The 14,194-nt window shown below is 44.7% G+C and overlaps 2 protein-coding genes across 2 annotated transcripts; both read right to left on the reverse strand.

Moving 5' to 3' along the window:
- Window positions 1-1,430: 1,430 nt before the first annotated feature.
- On the reverse strand, window positions 1,431-7,656 carry degs1 (delta(4)-desaturase, sphingolipid 1). The gene is made up of 3 exons (XM_068328305.1): window positions 7,433-7,656; window positions 3,159-3,901; window positions 1,431-1,577 (listed from the first exon to the last, which is right to left on the reverse strand). The coding sequence occupies exons 1-3, from the start codon at window positions 7,512-7,514 to the stop codon at window positions 1,431-1,433; spliced, it is 972 nt and encodes a 323-aa protein (XP_068184406.1). The 5' UTR covers window positions 7,515-7,656.
- A 971-nt stretch (window positions 7,657-8,627) lies between these two features.
- fbxo28 (F-box protein 28) lies at window positions 8,628-14,030 on the reverse strand. Its single transcript, XM_068327304.1, has 5 exons — window positions 13,754-14,030; window positions 12,007-12,116; window positions 11,755-11,893; window positions 11,445-11,640; window positions 8,628-11,371 (listed from the first exon to the last, which is right to left on the reverse strand). The coding sequence occupies exons 1-5, from the start codon at window positions 13,931-13,933 to the stop codon at window positions 10,857-10,859; spliced, it is 1,140 nt and encodes a 379-aa protein (XP_068183405.1). The 5' UTR covers window positions 13,934-14,030; the 3' UTR covers window positions 8,628-10,856.
- Window positions 14,031-14,194: the final 164 nt, after the last annotated feature.

Genomic DNA, 14,194 nt, shown 5'->3' on the forward strand with positions numbered 1-14,194 from the left:
GAGGTCATCACATCCCACGTTCAAACAGACGCCGCTGATGAGTGAAAACAAAGCTCTGAGGCATCGACGATTAATACACTTTGTTCTCACGTCCAGCAGGGTGCCGCCGCCGCCGCACTCCCAACGCAGAAGTGACATCAGGTCGGGTAACTCTAGGTCCGTTAAAGTGCTCCAAGTTAAAATGCAGGGACAGGAAGGGTTAGCTTCTACATTTAAAATCCACTCATGTGAGATTAACACCGGATCAACTCGTAAAGACATGTCTTATGCTCTCGTGCACACACACACAAACACACACACACAACCCTTGATATGGTTTGAACTTAACAGGCTGAGATGCCTGTTTTTGTGTCTGCAGCCGTCTTGATGACCGGTTTGTGGGGCTGGTTGCACAAAGTCACCTGAAGCAATCTGCAAATAAAGCATTTAAATATAAATATTGATTTTCTGCCGCTTCACGGAGTTAAAAGTTTATTTTAAGGCACATGTTGTCACAAGGCACTGGAGTGAAGGCTGACCAATGACAGCGATCGTCTACTTCCAAAAACACCTATAAGTGTTAATGATCTATAAACGCTAATGCTAAGCTAGCAGCTGAGTGAGTCTTTGCCCTACTCTGCCTTTGATTGGCTCAATCTAACCGAGGATTCTCTACACCGCCTCCTAGAATGGCTCGCAGAGCGCCTACCTAGGCTAACATCCTGTTTAGCTTCCCTAAACCCCACCCCTCCACAAAGTTAGTTGTAGTTTTTGGTGGAATTAGAGGAAATTGCCTGATCCAGCTCCAGATCAAACATTTCATCTGGAGCCAGACTTAAAAAAGTTTAGTTTTTGTTCCCGTCACTCATTGATTTTAAGCAACAAACAAAACGAACATCAGAGACGATGCATCATTAGCAACACCAGTGACACACCCACTATTGGGCGTGGCCTCTCCTGTCCAATGACAGATTAAACGCTGACATTTGCTTAATGCATGATTTTTGCATGTTCTGACCAATCAACAGCAGACAGGGCCATGAAAATACATCTGTCACATGTTTTTAGCAGGTACGCTATTCATTTTAAGGTGTGGATTTTTTGGCATATTATTTTGCAGACGGTCTGTGAGAAAGTGATTACATAACAATTTCCTGTTAACCAATCTGACATTAGTTGAATCATCTATTTGGTCCGTGGTCTTTGTGCAACCAGCCCTCATCGCAGTCTAGAATTAAACTCATCTATGTAAAAAAAAAAAGAAGGAAGAAAAAAACAAAAACTATTAAAATGCCGGTTTGGTTTCTGCGGCCCTGCTGAAGACAAACAAACACACTTCCAAACCTCCGACCTCCTCATGCAGGACGTGACGACGAGTGAAAGCCATTGGGTTTGGAGGACGGCGAGCCAGACGGCTGCAGCTTTTGTTCGCCGGAGGAACTTATCTGAAGCTACTCCTGCTTGACATCTCCCTTCAGCTTCCTCTTGACCCTAGAGTACGGGCTCAGTGTGTCGTCCATGATGAAGTCGTACAGGACCCGCACCCACGACGTGTACTGGGGCAGGTCTTCGTAATACTCAGACGCAATTTTCCTCACCTGCAAAACGAACAGGAAACAAAGTGAATTTGTCTCCCCGAACACACGTGTCAGCAGAATGTGTTTTATAGTCAATAAATAAAGAAAATAAGATTATGCTTTATCTCCCAGCGCTCTAGGTTATTCGTGATTAAAACATCTATAAAAGGATGATATAACAGGAAAAGTCCACGTCTATTAATTGTTATAAAGCATGTATGATCTTTACTTGCGTTTTATCCTGATTAAGAAGATTCCAGTTTTTTGCTATAATAAACTCAGTAAAGCCCCCTTCCCTCCCCCAGATGAATCTGGGTCTCTCTCTGTCAGAAGAGAATTAACGCCAGTATCTGTTGGAGCCGTTTTATGACTGGATGATGCTTGTACAGCGCTTGTTGAGCATGTAATTACTCTTTTACAACCCGTCTTATCTTTCCTGCGAAAGATTAACTGTTTTTTTGGTCGAATCTCTTTATTTCAGTTGAGTGTGAACTAGTCTGTCAGTGTTGGGAGTTAAAGCGACCGAATGGACATTCCAGTCCTTCCTTTTTGTTAAGATGTAACAGCCTTTTCCTTATCGGCTCATCTGTTAGGATGCTGAACTACATCTGTTCTACTTATCTGTGCTGAAGGGGAGCTCAATCTTATCAGGAGTTGACCTTGCAGGTCTTGATACACATTTACTGAAAAAACCGAGACTGGCAACACTTTCAACAAAAGTAACTCCAAAAATAAACCCACTGTGTTAAAGGAAGATCCACTTATCTCATTATCTGCAGATGCCTTGTTCAGAACCGTCCTGATTTAATTACTTTTACCTCGGCGTCCAACCGCCTCTGGTTAAACAGCTTCCATGACTTCACGTCAGTCAACACGTCACGTCGGTTCTCATCAATTGTGTGTTGTTCAAATCAAGTGTGGCGCAGGCAAATATTCAATAGTGTGGACAGCAATAACAGCAGAACAAAACCGTCCCTCAGGTTTTGGTCGGAGAAGCGATCAGAGAAACGGCAGCGTTTGTCCGTGACAATCAGGCTTCCAATCATGGATTTTGCGTCATGACGACTGATCCAAAGGATGGCGAATCAGGGGAAGATGGAAAAGTTGCGGCACCTTACAATTACACACTTCAGCAACTAGAGCACAATTTGGACTGCAAATTCAATCTGGCCTATCTGCCAGGGATTAAGAGCCCTCCACACTATGGGTCCTGGCCGGAGTTTCTTCCTCAATGAGGGAGTTTGTCCCCATTTATGCTTGCTCTTGAGCGTCCTGTTGGGTTTCTCTGTCTGTTAAAGCGCTTTGAAATGGCTGCTGTTGTGATGATGTGCTATATAAATAAAGGCTGATTGATTGAATGATTAGTGTGATAAAGTCTGTGTATGTCAGAGTTCACCCACGAGTGAACACGGTGTCACTCTGGGCGAAGCTCAATAAATAAAAGTCCAGAGCGTCAGAGAAAGTCCGGCAAAGGAGATCAATTACTTCACAGCGCTGGCAGCCAATGATTTAAAAGAAACCACCACGTCTAGAAAATCTTAAACTACAAAAACATGCAGAAATGGGAGAGGAAATGACATCACACCCCTCTTGGTTACTCACCATGGGCAGCCTGCACCCAGGGATGCTGGGGAAGTCGTGGTGCTCGTTGTGGTAGCCCACATTGAAGGTGAGCAGGTTGAGCGAGCCGTAGTAGGAGTAGGTCTCGTGGCCCTTCAGGAACATGTAGTGCTCGGCTATGAAGTGACCCGAGATGGGGTGCAGGCCCATCCCCAGCATGGAGCCGGCCATCATGTAGAACAGCGGCTTGGCGCCCCACAGCCAGTAGAGCAGCACGTTGAAGGTGAGCTGCACAGTGATGTTGGTCAGCTCCAGCTGCGTGATGGGCTTGGGGTTGATGCAGAGCGGCCGGATGGCGTAGAACAGCGGCTGCAGGATGATCCAGATGAACTTCCGGAAGCGCGTGCAAAAGAACCAGCCTTCGAAGTCCGTGGGGATGTCCACGTCCACGCCGTCCCCACCCAGGTAGCGGTGGTGGTCAAGGTGGTAGCGCTTGAACGAGGCAGAGTACGGCAGGCCGATGGGAAGGTTGGCGAACATGGCAAAGTAGCGGTTCCACATGGCCTTGTTGTTGCCGAAGGCGGTGTTGTGGGAGACTTCGTGAATGGCAAGGGTCATAGAGTGGTTGATGCAACTGCCGAAGGCATACGTCCAGAAAAAGACCCATTTCCAGTTCAAGTCTTTGACCAGGTAGAAAGCTAAAAACTGTACAACCACCATCATGCAAACCACCCACTTCAGCCTCCGGTCGGGGCCCATCAGAGCCTTGATTTCTGGATATTTGGCTGTGGGAGGGGGGAAAGAAATCAAATCAGTAAAGAGGAGCAAGCTGGGAAGCAAATGTTAATCACATCATCAGCAAGAATTAAATCAAGCTGATTGATCTGCGTCGTTAGGAATGTTTGGATGGCTCAATGACAGGGCAGCACCCTCCTGACTTGCATTGCGAAAATCACTCTCAATTCAAAGAATCTCAGCGTGATCATATCAGAAAGTGTCAATGCTTGGGAACAAGGGTGCTTTTAAGTGCTGAGTCAGCAACTGATTGGACTCAATACAGTTAAACCCATCTGTCAATCAAAGACGAGCCATAACAGAAAATACTCTCATTGTCCAGCCTTTTTTTCTATTTTGTTTTTATTACACGTAAAATTAAAAATATAAATCAAGTTTATATCACTTTACTTGATTTATAAATAATAATTCCTGTTTTTGTTTTATAACCTTAAAAAACGCTTTAATTTTATCATTCATAAATAATGTACAGTATGTATGGTAAACATCTCCAAATCATATTCGACAATTTCAAATTTGATAAAAAATTAAATGTCTTTGTGAGCGTAAAATAGATTCATATCAACCAAATATAATTTTAAAATGCATTCATAAAGTTCAGTACAGAACTGGGAATGCTTATCAGTTTATCCTGGAAGACTAGTTCATTTGAATTGCCTCATTTTTTGACGTAAGCAGAGGTCTAGCTGAATACGACACCTAAAACTAAAACGGCGGAGGATTCTTCTCAGATATCAAACGGACAGGGATTCTGTTGCACCTCGACACATTTCAGTCGTCTTGCTAGTTTAGGCAGTTACACAACTTCTGAGTTTCCTTCCAAACTTTCCGACCCAACTAATTAATCCAACTCACTCCAAGTCAAAACTATAGATCTGCTCCAAAAGACATTTTATAACAAGTACACCAAACCAGTTTCATTACGATCATGCTGGGAGTTTTCCCACAGCAGGCCGTCCTTGGTGGAGATAAATTCCTGCCGGGTCAGTTGCAAATGTGCCGTAAAATGCTTTATCAGATTTGTTACCTCAGTCACTGGAGGAGGGTGAAGAACAGCAAACATGTCGGGGAATTTCAAGAGGCCTGCTGAAGTCGTTCGTGTCCAGGCCTGTTCTGCACGTTCAGGTGTCAGACTGGGAGGAACCCGGATTTTGCTGCCTCACAGGGAGCTGCACCCCACCCAGTCAGCATACTGGGATCATTGGTGGAGGAATTTTATCACGTTTAATTTCCCAATTTCCAAATGTAGGGTAAATCCATGAGTTGAAGGTGGTGTGGGTTATTGGGTCATCTTGAACCCCTGGTGGTCCAGCACTGAGCAGCTGTGTTTGTTTAATGACGCAGGTGATTTTGATGTTTACTCAAGGTTTTCTTGCCCGCTCGCCGTCCAGATGAAACCAGTGGCAGCGAATCGCCACCAGCATGCTGGACTTAACACTTTCGTCGCCACTCCACTGCCTCCTGCACCTCTGCAATAACACAAACACTGGTGGTGTCACGCCAACCCATGAGGTGACTGTTTCCTCATAGGCTGCTGCAGCAGGAAGCTCCCACCACCACCACCAACCCCCCCGATCTGTGATGAAAGAAATGCCCCAGAGTCACAAAATACTGCAGCCTTCAGCCTGTACCAGCATGAACTACTGTCAAAGAGCGCCTTTATCCAGAGACCTGGTCGCACTCTCCCCACAATGACAGCGTCAACGTATTAACCAATGGGAATTCATGGCATTGTGGACACTCCCTTTTGTTTTAAGGGTTTAAAGTGACCCTCCCAGGCATATTTCTAACAGACAATGGTCCTTATATCCCTAACAGCAGCAGAAATGTGCAGACGGAAATCTTAGATGCATTGCACAGGAAGGGAACGATGACTACTTCAACATTTTCATGAACCCCACAACTTCCTGCTCGCCATTTAACATCTGATGACACCAGGGCTACAGCTGGAAAGAAATCTATTCAACATCAGTTTACTGGAGGACTATAATATTCACGTGTCACATCGATTACAGAAAGAGAGATCATGTTTCTTCAAATTAACACTAGATGCTATTTCTAGTGGCAGTATTCCTGAGGAATCTCAACCCTTTCCTCATGATCAGAGACGTCCAGTTCTAGAATATTCCTGATTTACTTCCTGCAACCACCTTCTACAAATCCCACCAGAGGTTTTCTCTGGATTCCAGTCAGGTGATTGTGATGGCCTTCAGAACAATCCAGGCCTTCTTTCAGATCAAGGCCTTGGTGGACTCTGAGGTCTGCTAGGGATTTCGTCCTTTTGGAAAAGCCAAAGATTCCCATACTTCATTTTCCTCATAGGTGGAGACATGTTCTTGATTCTTCTCATCCTCGATGGAGTCCATCTGACCCTCTACAGGTTGCAGGATTCAAGCGAATCGGGAATCAGAGCTGCTCCTGAGTGTCACCGAGCCCCCACCATGCTTCGTGTAGGGAGGGGGTCCCTTTAGCATCAGCTTCCTCCAGACATATCACGGATCCAGAGGCCCCAGATTCCTGGCTTCCAGAACTTAAAAAGAAACTTTGGGACTCCCAAGGAAAAACACATCTTTAAATGTTGGCTCAATACTGTAACATTTGACTTGTAAATATCTGTTAATAGGGATTATATTCAGAAGACTGAATCATGCAGAGACTTCAGTATTCAAATAAAACAAAGTAAGCCTAATCTGGTTAGGTTCCTGCAGACAGATGATGGAAATTAGACTCAAAAAGGAAACCCGATTTTCATACAGCACATTTGACCCCAAAAAAAAGAATACAATTTGTATTTCCTACGCAAACGGACGTAAAAGTTGCACAAAAAGGGAATGGAAACACACACTGCGCGACATTAGCAACATTAGCAACTAGTATAGTCTTGTATGGAGTCACGCTGTCGTCGCCTATGGCTAAACCGTTATAGCAACTTTCGCATCGGGTTGTGTCATTTAGGGAGTGGCGAGATGCCTTCGGAAGGCCGTAAAGTTGCCTTACAGATGTTAAAATGAACAAACTACTTGACTGCAAAATAGGTCTATACATATTATATAGTTAAAGTTACGTAAAAATACACATAATTAATGGTCCGTCTGCGACAAACCTAGCTTGTAAATTTTAGCTAACACTTAAAGCGAACAGACGAAATCTATACAATCTACTATGCTGACGAGACGTCCCGCCTTCTGCTGACTGATTGGTCTCCGCTCATGTCGATACTCTTAGCTAACCAATCGTTGCAGCCATATCCAAACCTGCCCGCCCCATGGGAACCTTTTCTAGCCAATCACAAGAAGACTCGGGCGAATCCAACCTTCGCCATAGTGGGACTCTAAAATTCACGGAGGGGCGGTTATGGAACCGTTAGCTTAGAAATGTAGCGTTACTTAGCCGTGTCCACTGCAATGAAATAAAGCCATACGCTACATATACGTCACTAACATTAAATATTCGCATTGCAAATTTAAATATGAGTTAATACTACGTGTATCCGAAACGTGTTAACAGTTAAGCTAACTTACCGAGGATCTCTTTCCTTCTGTCGGCATGCGGCTGATCCGTATACACCCACTCGTAGTCTTCACGGGCAACCCGGTTCCCCATCTTTTTATTTTTTGTTACTCCTTTTCAAAACAACTTTCCTAAACAAACGAGTATTCGAAGGTAACACTGTCGTTTCAAAATGGAGCTCCGCTCGGGCCTCTGCTGTCTGCGCCTCGGCTCCTCCACTCTGGACTGCACAGCGCGTGAGCTCACCGGAGGCTGAACTCCACTGACAGCAGGAAGCTCCGCCCCCCGCTGTAGCTCCTCCCACTGGCAGGCAGACTTTCAATTTCTAATTAAAAATAAGAAGCGTTTGACAGCCTCCTCCTCATTTATGTGGTCTAACCAAAAAGAGGGAGATTAACTAAAGGAGGAAGAGCTGCTGAAAATACAGAAACAGTTTGTCTCCATCAGCGGCACCAGATAATAAATTATACTGGGAACACTGGGATCCATCGCTAATGACTGCAGCATTTGGGAGAATAGGACTGGGTTAACAGAAGATCCTTATTCTTGCTGATATCTGATATGTTAGGTTGATTTTTGGCCTCTGGTAATTAAATTTAGAGCTACATGTCCCCCTGCTGACCAGTGTGAGAGTGATCCACAGCAGCCCAAGGAACAATGGACAATAAGGTCAACAAAGGAGCTCACTGTTCTTAACAAAGGTCAAGAGGCTCATCATGCCACACTGGTGCAACTGGGAGTCTGTAATTAATCACATGGAATGCACAATACTCTGCTCTTCTCCAGTATTGTGTATGCAAGGGCTCATTTTCTACAACCAGTAAGATTAATATTTCAAAATCAGGACCCTTCTCTGCAGAAAACACACTCCTTACCTTCATTTTGTGTGATTTTCAGCTGAAAGCACCAACTCATGAAGGAAGCGGTCTTTTTTATATAAAGAATTACTGCTGACACACCCTTCGGCTGTAAAACCAGTAAGTATTGCTTTTGATCCTCTAATCTCAGTGCAGGACCACAAAACAACAACAACAATGGAATATTTCCTGTTTCTGTTTTAAAGAAAGTTGAAGGAGCAAGAAAATAATCACAGTCTACTTTTTAAGATCTCAAAGGATAACCTGTGCTAAATTAACAGTTTGAGACACTTATGCAGTGTATGTAATGGTGTAAACAAACAGCGATATGTAAATAAGTTAAGTTGAGCTTTAATAGGTTCAATTTTGTACATTTGTAACAGTAACGTGTTCAACAAAATCGTACAGTTAGCCCCAAATGGGCTAACTCAAAGGATAGTTTCTTGGTTTACATACATGAAATAATTCACAATCTACACTTTAAAGTACATGAAGATTACAGTTTTTTTTTCCTAAATTGAGACGCAGTCTCAAATTAAGCCACTAGATTACATCTTCTTGTGTTTTTCTTCCCAGTGTTTATTATTAAACCCTCGCGCTCACCGACGCGTCAAACTTGTGTTTCTTGAGTTTCTTTTATCAAAAGTTCATGCCATGAGTGGTTCAGCTCATCCAGAAGACAGAAACGCTTAAACGATCAAAAGTGTCGCCACGTTAAAGAACTCACAAGGCAAGAGGTGAGTCTGTCCAGGAGCGGGGGCGCTAATCGGTAGTAGAAAGCCATGCTGCCAAGCAACCCCCCACCCTCACCCCAAAACCAGCACCCTGCATTCAAGACAAAGGATTCCTATTTCAAAATAAAACAACAGACGAGCTGAATTCCATTCATTTCCAGAGACACATTCGGATGTGAATGAATTAAGTCAAATCAATGATTGGTTGAACCGTTAATGGAAACCCAGTCGTTATCTGTCCAACTGCCTGACGATGGAACTGATGTTTGTCAGACCACAGAACGTTTCTGGAGAAAAGGGAAAGCAAGCAGAAAATGCAATTTGCATGATAACATCCAAAGTTTAAAGAAGACTGTGTCTTAATGTTTTTAGCTTAAAGTGAGAATTTTCTGCAGAAAATGTGATTTTATGACTCCAGAAACGTGACTGAGTGGGGGTTGGGGGACTGAACTTCCTGTATTTCCTTCCAACAATTCTTTTAAGGATCATTCAAGTTTTTTTGTACGTAACTTTTTTCAATATTCTACGCTTACTGGCCGGGGAGTCCAGAAGAGATCCGATCATGTCAGCTCAGCAGACGATGATCTGACTCTCTGCAAATCCTCAACAGCCAAGAGTCAAATAATTGAGAAATTGATTTAATAGCTTTCAAACTAATTTCTTTATCAATAAAAATGACGATTTGAGTAATTTTGTCACACAAATTACTTAAGAATTATTGGAATAAAATGACACCAGATTGTGCAAACTGCATGATGCCTTTCTCTAAATTTGATGAGTTTTAGCAGAAAGAAGAATTTTCCAAGAACAGCCAGCACCATTTTTCCATTTAAAAATACCGAGCCACACTTGAAATGAATGTCTGACAGGTGTGAGACATTCAGAAACACGTAGCTTAATGTTCCACCGCTCTGGTGAACCAGCAGTAACAGGTTAAATCCTTCAAGTTACACAGTTTCTTGATCCGTGTTAAAACAACACATCCGTTCAGGTGAACGCCGGCTGCTTTCAGGCACCGCAGAGCTAAAGGTCGGTGGAAACGTTCCACAAGTTATTTTCACACGTTGTCACGGCTGCGGCTCTACAGATCAGAGGACAGTGATGTCCATCAGTGGTTGCTGAGGCACAGTGGAAAGAACCCCCCCTCCCTTTTGCACCCTCATATGAACAGAACAGGTTACACCTCACCCTCCTTCATTTTTATGGAGATTCTTTTTTTTATGGTAATTAGAATGAAGTGACCTGAGCAGCAAATTTTAGAGTCTAACAAGCCCCACCGGCACAGAATATAAATTACTGATTAGATGATTTTTATTGCACTTCGCTGAAGTCTGGACCAAGCATCTGTGGATGAAATGGATGCTTGTGGCTTTAGAGTTGGAAAGATTACTGAAAACATGCAACTTTTAAGGCTTGTCAAGATTTTTTTTTTGTGTGCCTCTGAAATAAAAAATCTCTTGGTAGATTTTATTCCAGGAAATGCGTCGCTCAAATAATGTGACTTGCGTTGGCCTAATTGACTTCGCATCGGACTTTCACATTTGTCAAAGCTGACAAAATGAAAGCCAGATAAAAAAAAGAAATAAGCCTCTTAGAAAAGCTTATACATCAAAAAAACCTGTGCAATCGTTTAAATGTGACGTTCGATCGTCGCCTGACTCTGATTTACTTAAGTTTCTACGAAGCTTCGCAAAGATAGGTCTATATTTTTCTTCTTGTCGACAAGTCCCACGTAAAGAGAACACTGGTGAAGCAAAGCATACTGGGATACGCCTGACTTGTCTCGGGGATAATCAGTCAGACCGGAAACAGGAAACAGAACTCCGACTGATCGACGCAGAGTCTTATTTCTTGCAGCGAAGCCGTTTGGACTGTCGCGGATGGTCTGCGCTCTTTCTGCTGCGTTTGAGTGACGCCCCCGCCTCGCCCTCCGGCTCCCTGGCTAGAGAGACCGCGGCCACAACGCTGCCGTTTCCCAACATGCTTCCGGACGTGCCGGCGACGGAGGAAGACACGGCGGCTCCGTTGGACGTGGAGGGCGCGGACGCGCCGGGCCGGGGGCCTTCCATGGCGGCGGCGCTGCTGTCCATCAGTTCGCGGAGCTTGTGTTCGAGCTCCGCCAGGCGCGCGTTCTGCTCGGCGATCACCTGCGTCTGTTCCAGCAGCTTCTGCTCCTGGTCCTGCAGCTGCTTCTGCTGCTCCAGCTGCTTGACGCGAATCTCCTGCATCTCCCTCCGCAGTACCGTCATGGACGCGCCATTCACCTTCACCTGCTGCTGGACTTTAGTCATCTCCGAACGCGACGGCGTGTTCTTGGCCAGCAGGGACATGGTGGTCAAGGAGGTAGAAGGACCCGCCACTGGGGGAACGAAACGTTGAGATTTAAAAAACGGAGAGCAGCAACGCCGAGCTACTTCGGGTGCGGCTATTACCTGGCGCAGAGCCGATGAGGCGGCCTGACAGGTCGGCCCCCGGCAGCTTCTTCTTCAGGATGGGAACGATCTTCTCGTCAAAGTACTCCATAGCCATGGAGGAGATGTCCCTCAACTCCTGCAGGACCTCGTGAGCTCGCTGGGGGGCTCGGGTGGAGTTCACGTAGCGCAGCACGCGGTAAATCTCGTCGATCACCTGACATCACAAGAAAAAAAACAGGAAACAGTCCGTTTCAATAATAATGTGACTGTTAGTGGAAACATCAATCGATCGCACATTTATCCTCTGTTGGTTGTCAGAGATGCTCACCTTTCCAGGGATGAAGCAGCAGAGGTTTGAGTCGACGTATTTCATGAAGGTCATGTTGAGCAGGGAGAGGCGCGTCTCCACGGCAGCTAGGATGTCAGCGTGACGAGCCAGCGAATGGTTTCTCCTCTCAGACTCCCGCCTAGAGACGACAAACCATCCGCTTCAGTTTGAAGGCAGACCCTGAAACGCTCTCGTTATTCTGCTGGTTGTAGCCGCACCTCAACGGAGGTGCGGAGCTGGGGCGATACTCACCGGGGCAGCTGGGCTTTGACTTGTCTCTGGCAGAGACAGTGGTATCTCTCCACCTTCAGGAAGCCCTGATTCAGGACACGCTGGCAGATCATGTCCATGCGCTTACACACCTGGAGACGGTGGACAAGAGGAGACACAGGTGACACGTTTTTCAGCATACCAGCGTTTATGTGAACACATGGAGGCAAATGTTCTCACGATCCTCTTATATCCTAGCATTCCATTTTGAAATGTGTTAAGTTATAGTCAGGAGATGTTTTTCTGATTGTGATCAACAAAAGATTCCTCCGAACCAAAAAATCCCTTCTCAGACTGACCTACCCTGCCCCCATGAAGAGGTATTAGGACAGACTTGGGCAAAGTGAGGCCCACGGGCCACATCCGGCCCTTTGAACATCCTTGTAGAGCCCACGTGAGGCCATAAATTATGTGCACACAAAATACATAAATGAAACACTAGTAGACTAATATATTGATGTTTTTGTCTTCTAATTAGCAGTAAAATATTTAAAATAAAATAAAATATTTATTTAATTAAGTTCAGGTTATCGTTGGTGTGGCCCTCTGACATAATTCAGGTTTCTCATATGTGGAACTTTGTAAAAATTAATTGCCCAGCTCTGCATTGGGAGGACCATGTAAACCGTTCCTAGAATACCCTGCTGGGCACAAGTCGATGGTCACCACAGTCAAACAATCCAATTCAGTGCTGTGGTCGCTATATTAAAGAAACGCATCAGAATCTCAAGTTGTTTTATGCAAAGTCACAAACAATTCCAGTTGTAAATTTCACCTACTCTAAACTTTACATTTGATGGGAATCTGCCCTGGGGTGCATTCCTCTACCGAGAACCAGCAGTTACAACATGTGCAACACTCAAATATGGCTGGAGGGGGGAACACTGCGCCTTTATCTGGCTCTTCTCAACCTTCTGTGATTACTTCTTTAGGACGTGCCCTTCCCTTCACATGATCCAGTATTTAGTCATGCACAATAGACAACAAAATGGCCCTTCATTCATGAAGTGTTTCTGTATCATTACACAACAATAACACACAGGATAAAACTAAATTATAATGTTGTATGCATTTATTTGAAAGCCAATTAATCACCAACTAAGATTTTAAAGGTGCTCCGACTCACACATGACCTCATTCAGGAAATATTCATATGAATACTTAGGGTTAACCCGCAGGCTTAAAATGGGTCAAAGACTTTACATGCACGCAAAATATGGAAACAAGGACACACACACACACACACACACACACACACACTGATGCCATCATTACCAGAGCAGAAGACTAATAAGGAACACATCTGATGAAGTCAAACCAGGCAACTAATTCATGCACCACTGCTGGAGAGCTGCAGTGAGAAACTGATGGGTGATTTCCAGTTATCATGATTCATTATCCACAGACCAGGCCCTGTCTGAAGGGAGGGAGTGAAACACACCCAGCTTCCTTCTTCCTCCTGCTGACCTTTCATCTCATCTCTGCTGCTGTAACGTTCCTCCAGTTACTGCTTGAGTTAGCCTTCCTGCTAATTAGCTCGATATCAACACAAGCAGCTCCCAGGGCCACGGCTGCAACCAGGCGGCTGCACACGGCTCCAGAACCCGGGTTTTAACGCAACTAATAACACGAATATTTAATAAAAGTCGTATCAAAACAAAAGCATTGCTCCCGGTTAGCATTTTTAGCTGTGTTCCCTTTCTAGTCGGCTTATTTTTGTTGCCCTTACCGAGCGTAGCAAGCTGATTTCATCGTACGACAGGAAATTGAGGATCGTCTCGATGGCCACGATGGGCAGGCCGAGCAGAGGGTTGTTCTGGTCCGGCGGAGGGGTCGACTGTCGCGGGGACATCGTGTCTGAGTCCAATGACCCGACACATCCATCTACTCTGTCTAGCACGGCCGCCATCTTGCTTTGCTAAGGAGGAGGCGGAAGTGACGTTTCCAGGAGAAGCTCGCGTGCCGTTTGACATACAAAACATGTTTACCGGGAAAGACGAAGACAACCGCCCGCGAGACGAAGGGAACGGCCCGCGAGACAGGAAGTATCAAATTAATATTAAAAGTACACAAAAGCGGCTGAAAGATGGAAAAAATATTTTAAAAAATTTTTGTAAAAAAAAATTTGTATCGCTTTATATGAATTTTTTCTAATTTAATGAAATTATCA

This window comes from Antennarius striatus, chromosome 11 (genome assembly GCF_040054535.1).
Source record: "Antennarius striatus isolate MH-2024 chromosome 11, ASM4005453v1, whole genome shotgun sequence".
Classification (NCBI taxonomy): Eukaryota; Metazoa; Chordata; class Actinopteri; order Lophiiformes; family Antennariidae; genus Antennarius; species Antennarius striatus.

Coding starts and splice junctions, on each gene's coding strand:
- degs1 (XM_068328305.1), bottom strand. CDS start 7,514: ATGGGGAACCGGGTTGCCCGTGAAGACTACGAGTGGGTGTATACGGAT. Junction 3,902..7,432: donor CAGAAGGAAAGAGATCCTCG/GTAAGTTAGCTT, acceptor CCCCTCCCACAG/CCAAATATCCAGAAATCAAG. Junction 1,578..3,158: donor CTGGGTGCAGGCTGCCCATG/GTGAGTAACCAA, acceptor TTCGTTTTGCAG/GTGAGGAAAATTGCGTCTGA.
- fbxo28 (XM_068327304.1), bottom strand. CDS start 13,933: ATGGCGGCCGTGCTAGACAGAGTAGATGGATGTGTCGGGTCATTGGAC. Junction 11,641..11,754: donor GCTGCTTCATCCCTGGAAAG/GTGAGCATCTCT, acceptor TTGTGATGTCAG/GTGATCGACGAGATTTACCG. Junction 11,372..11,444: donor CCTCATCGGCTCTGCGCCAG/GTAATAGCCGCA, acceptor TCGTTCCCCCAG/TGGCGGGTCCTTCTACCTCC.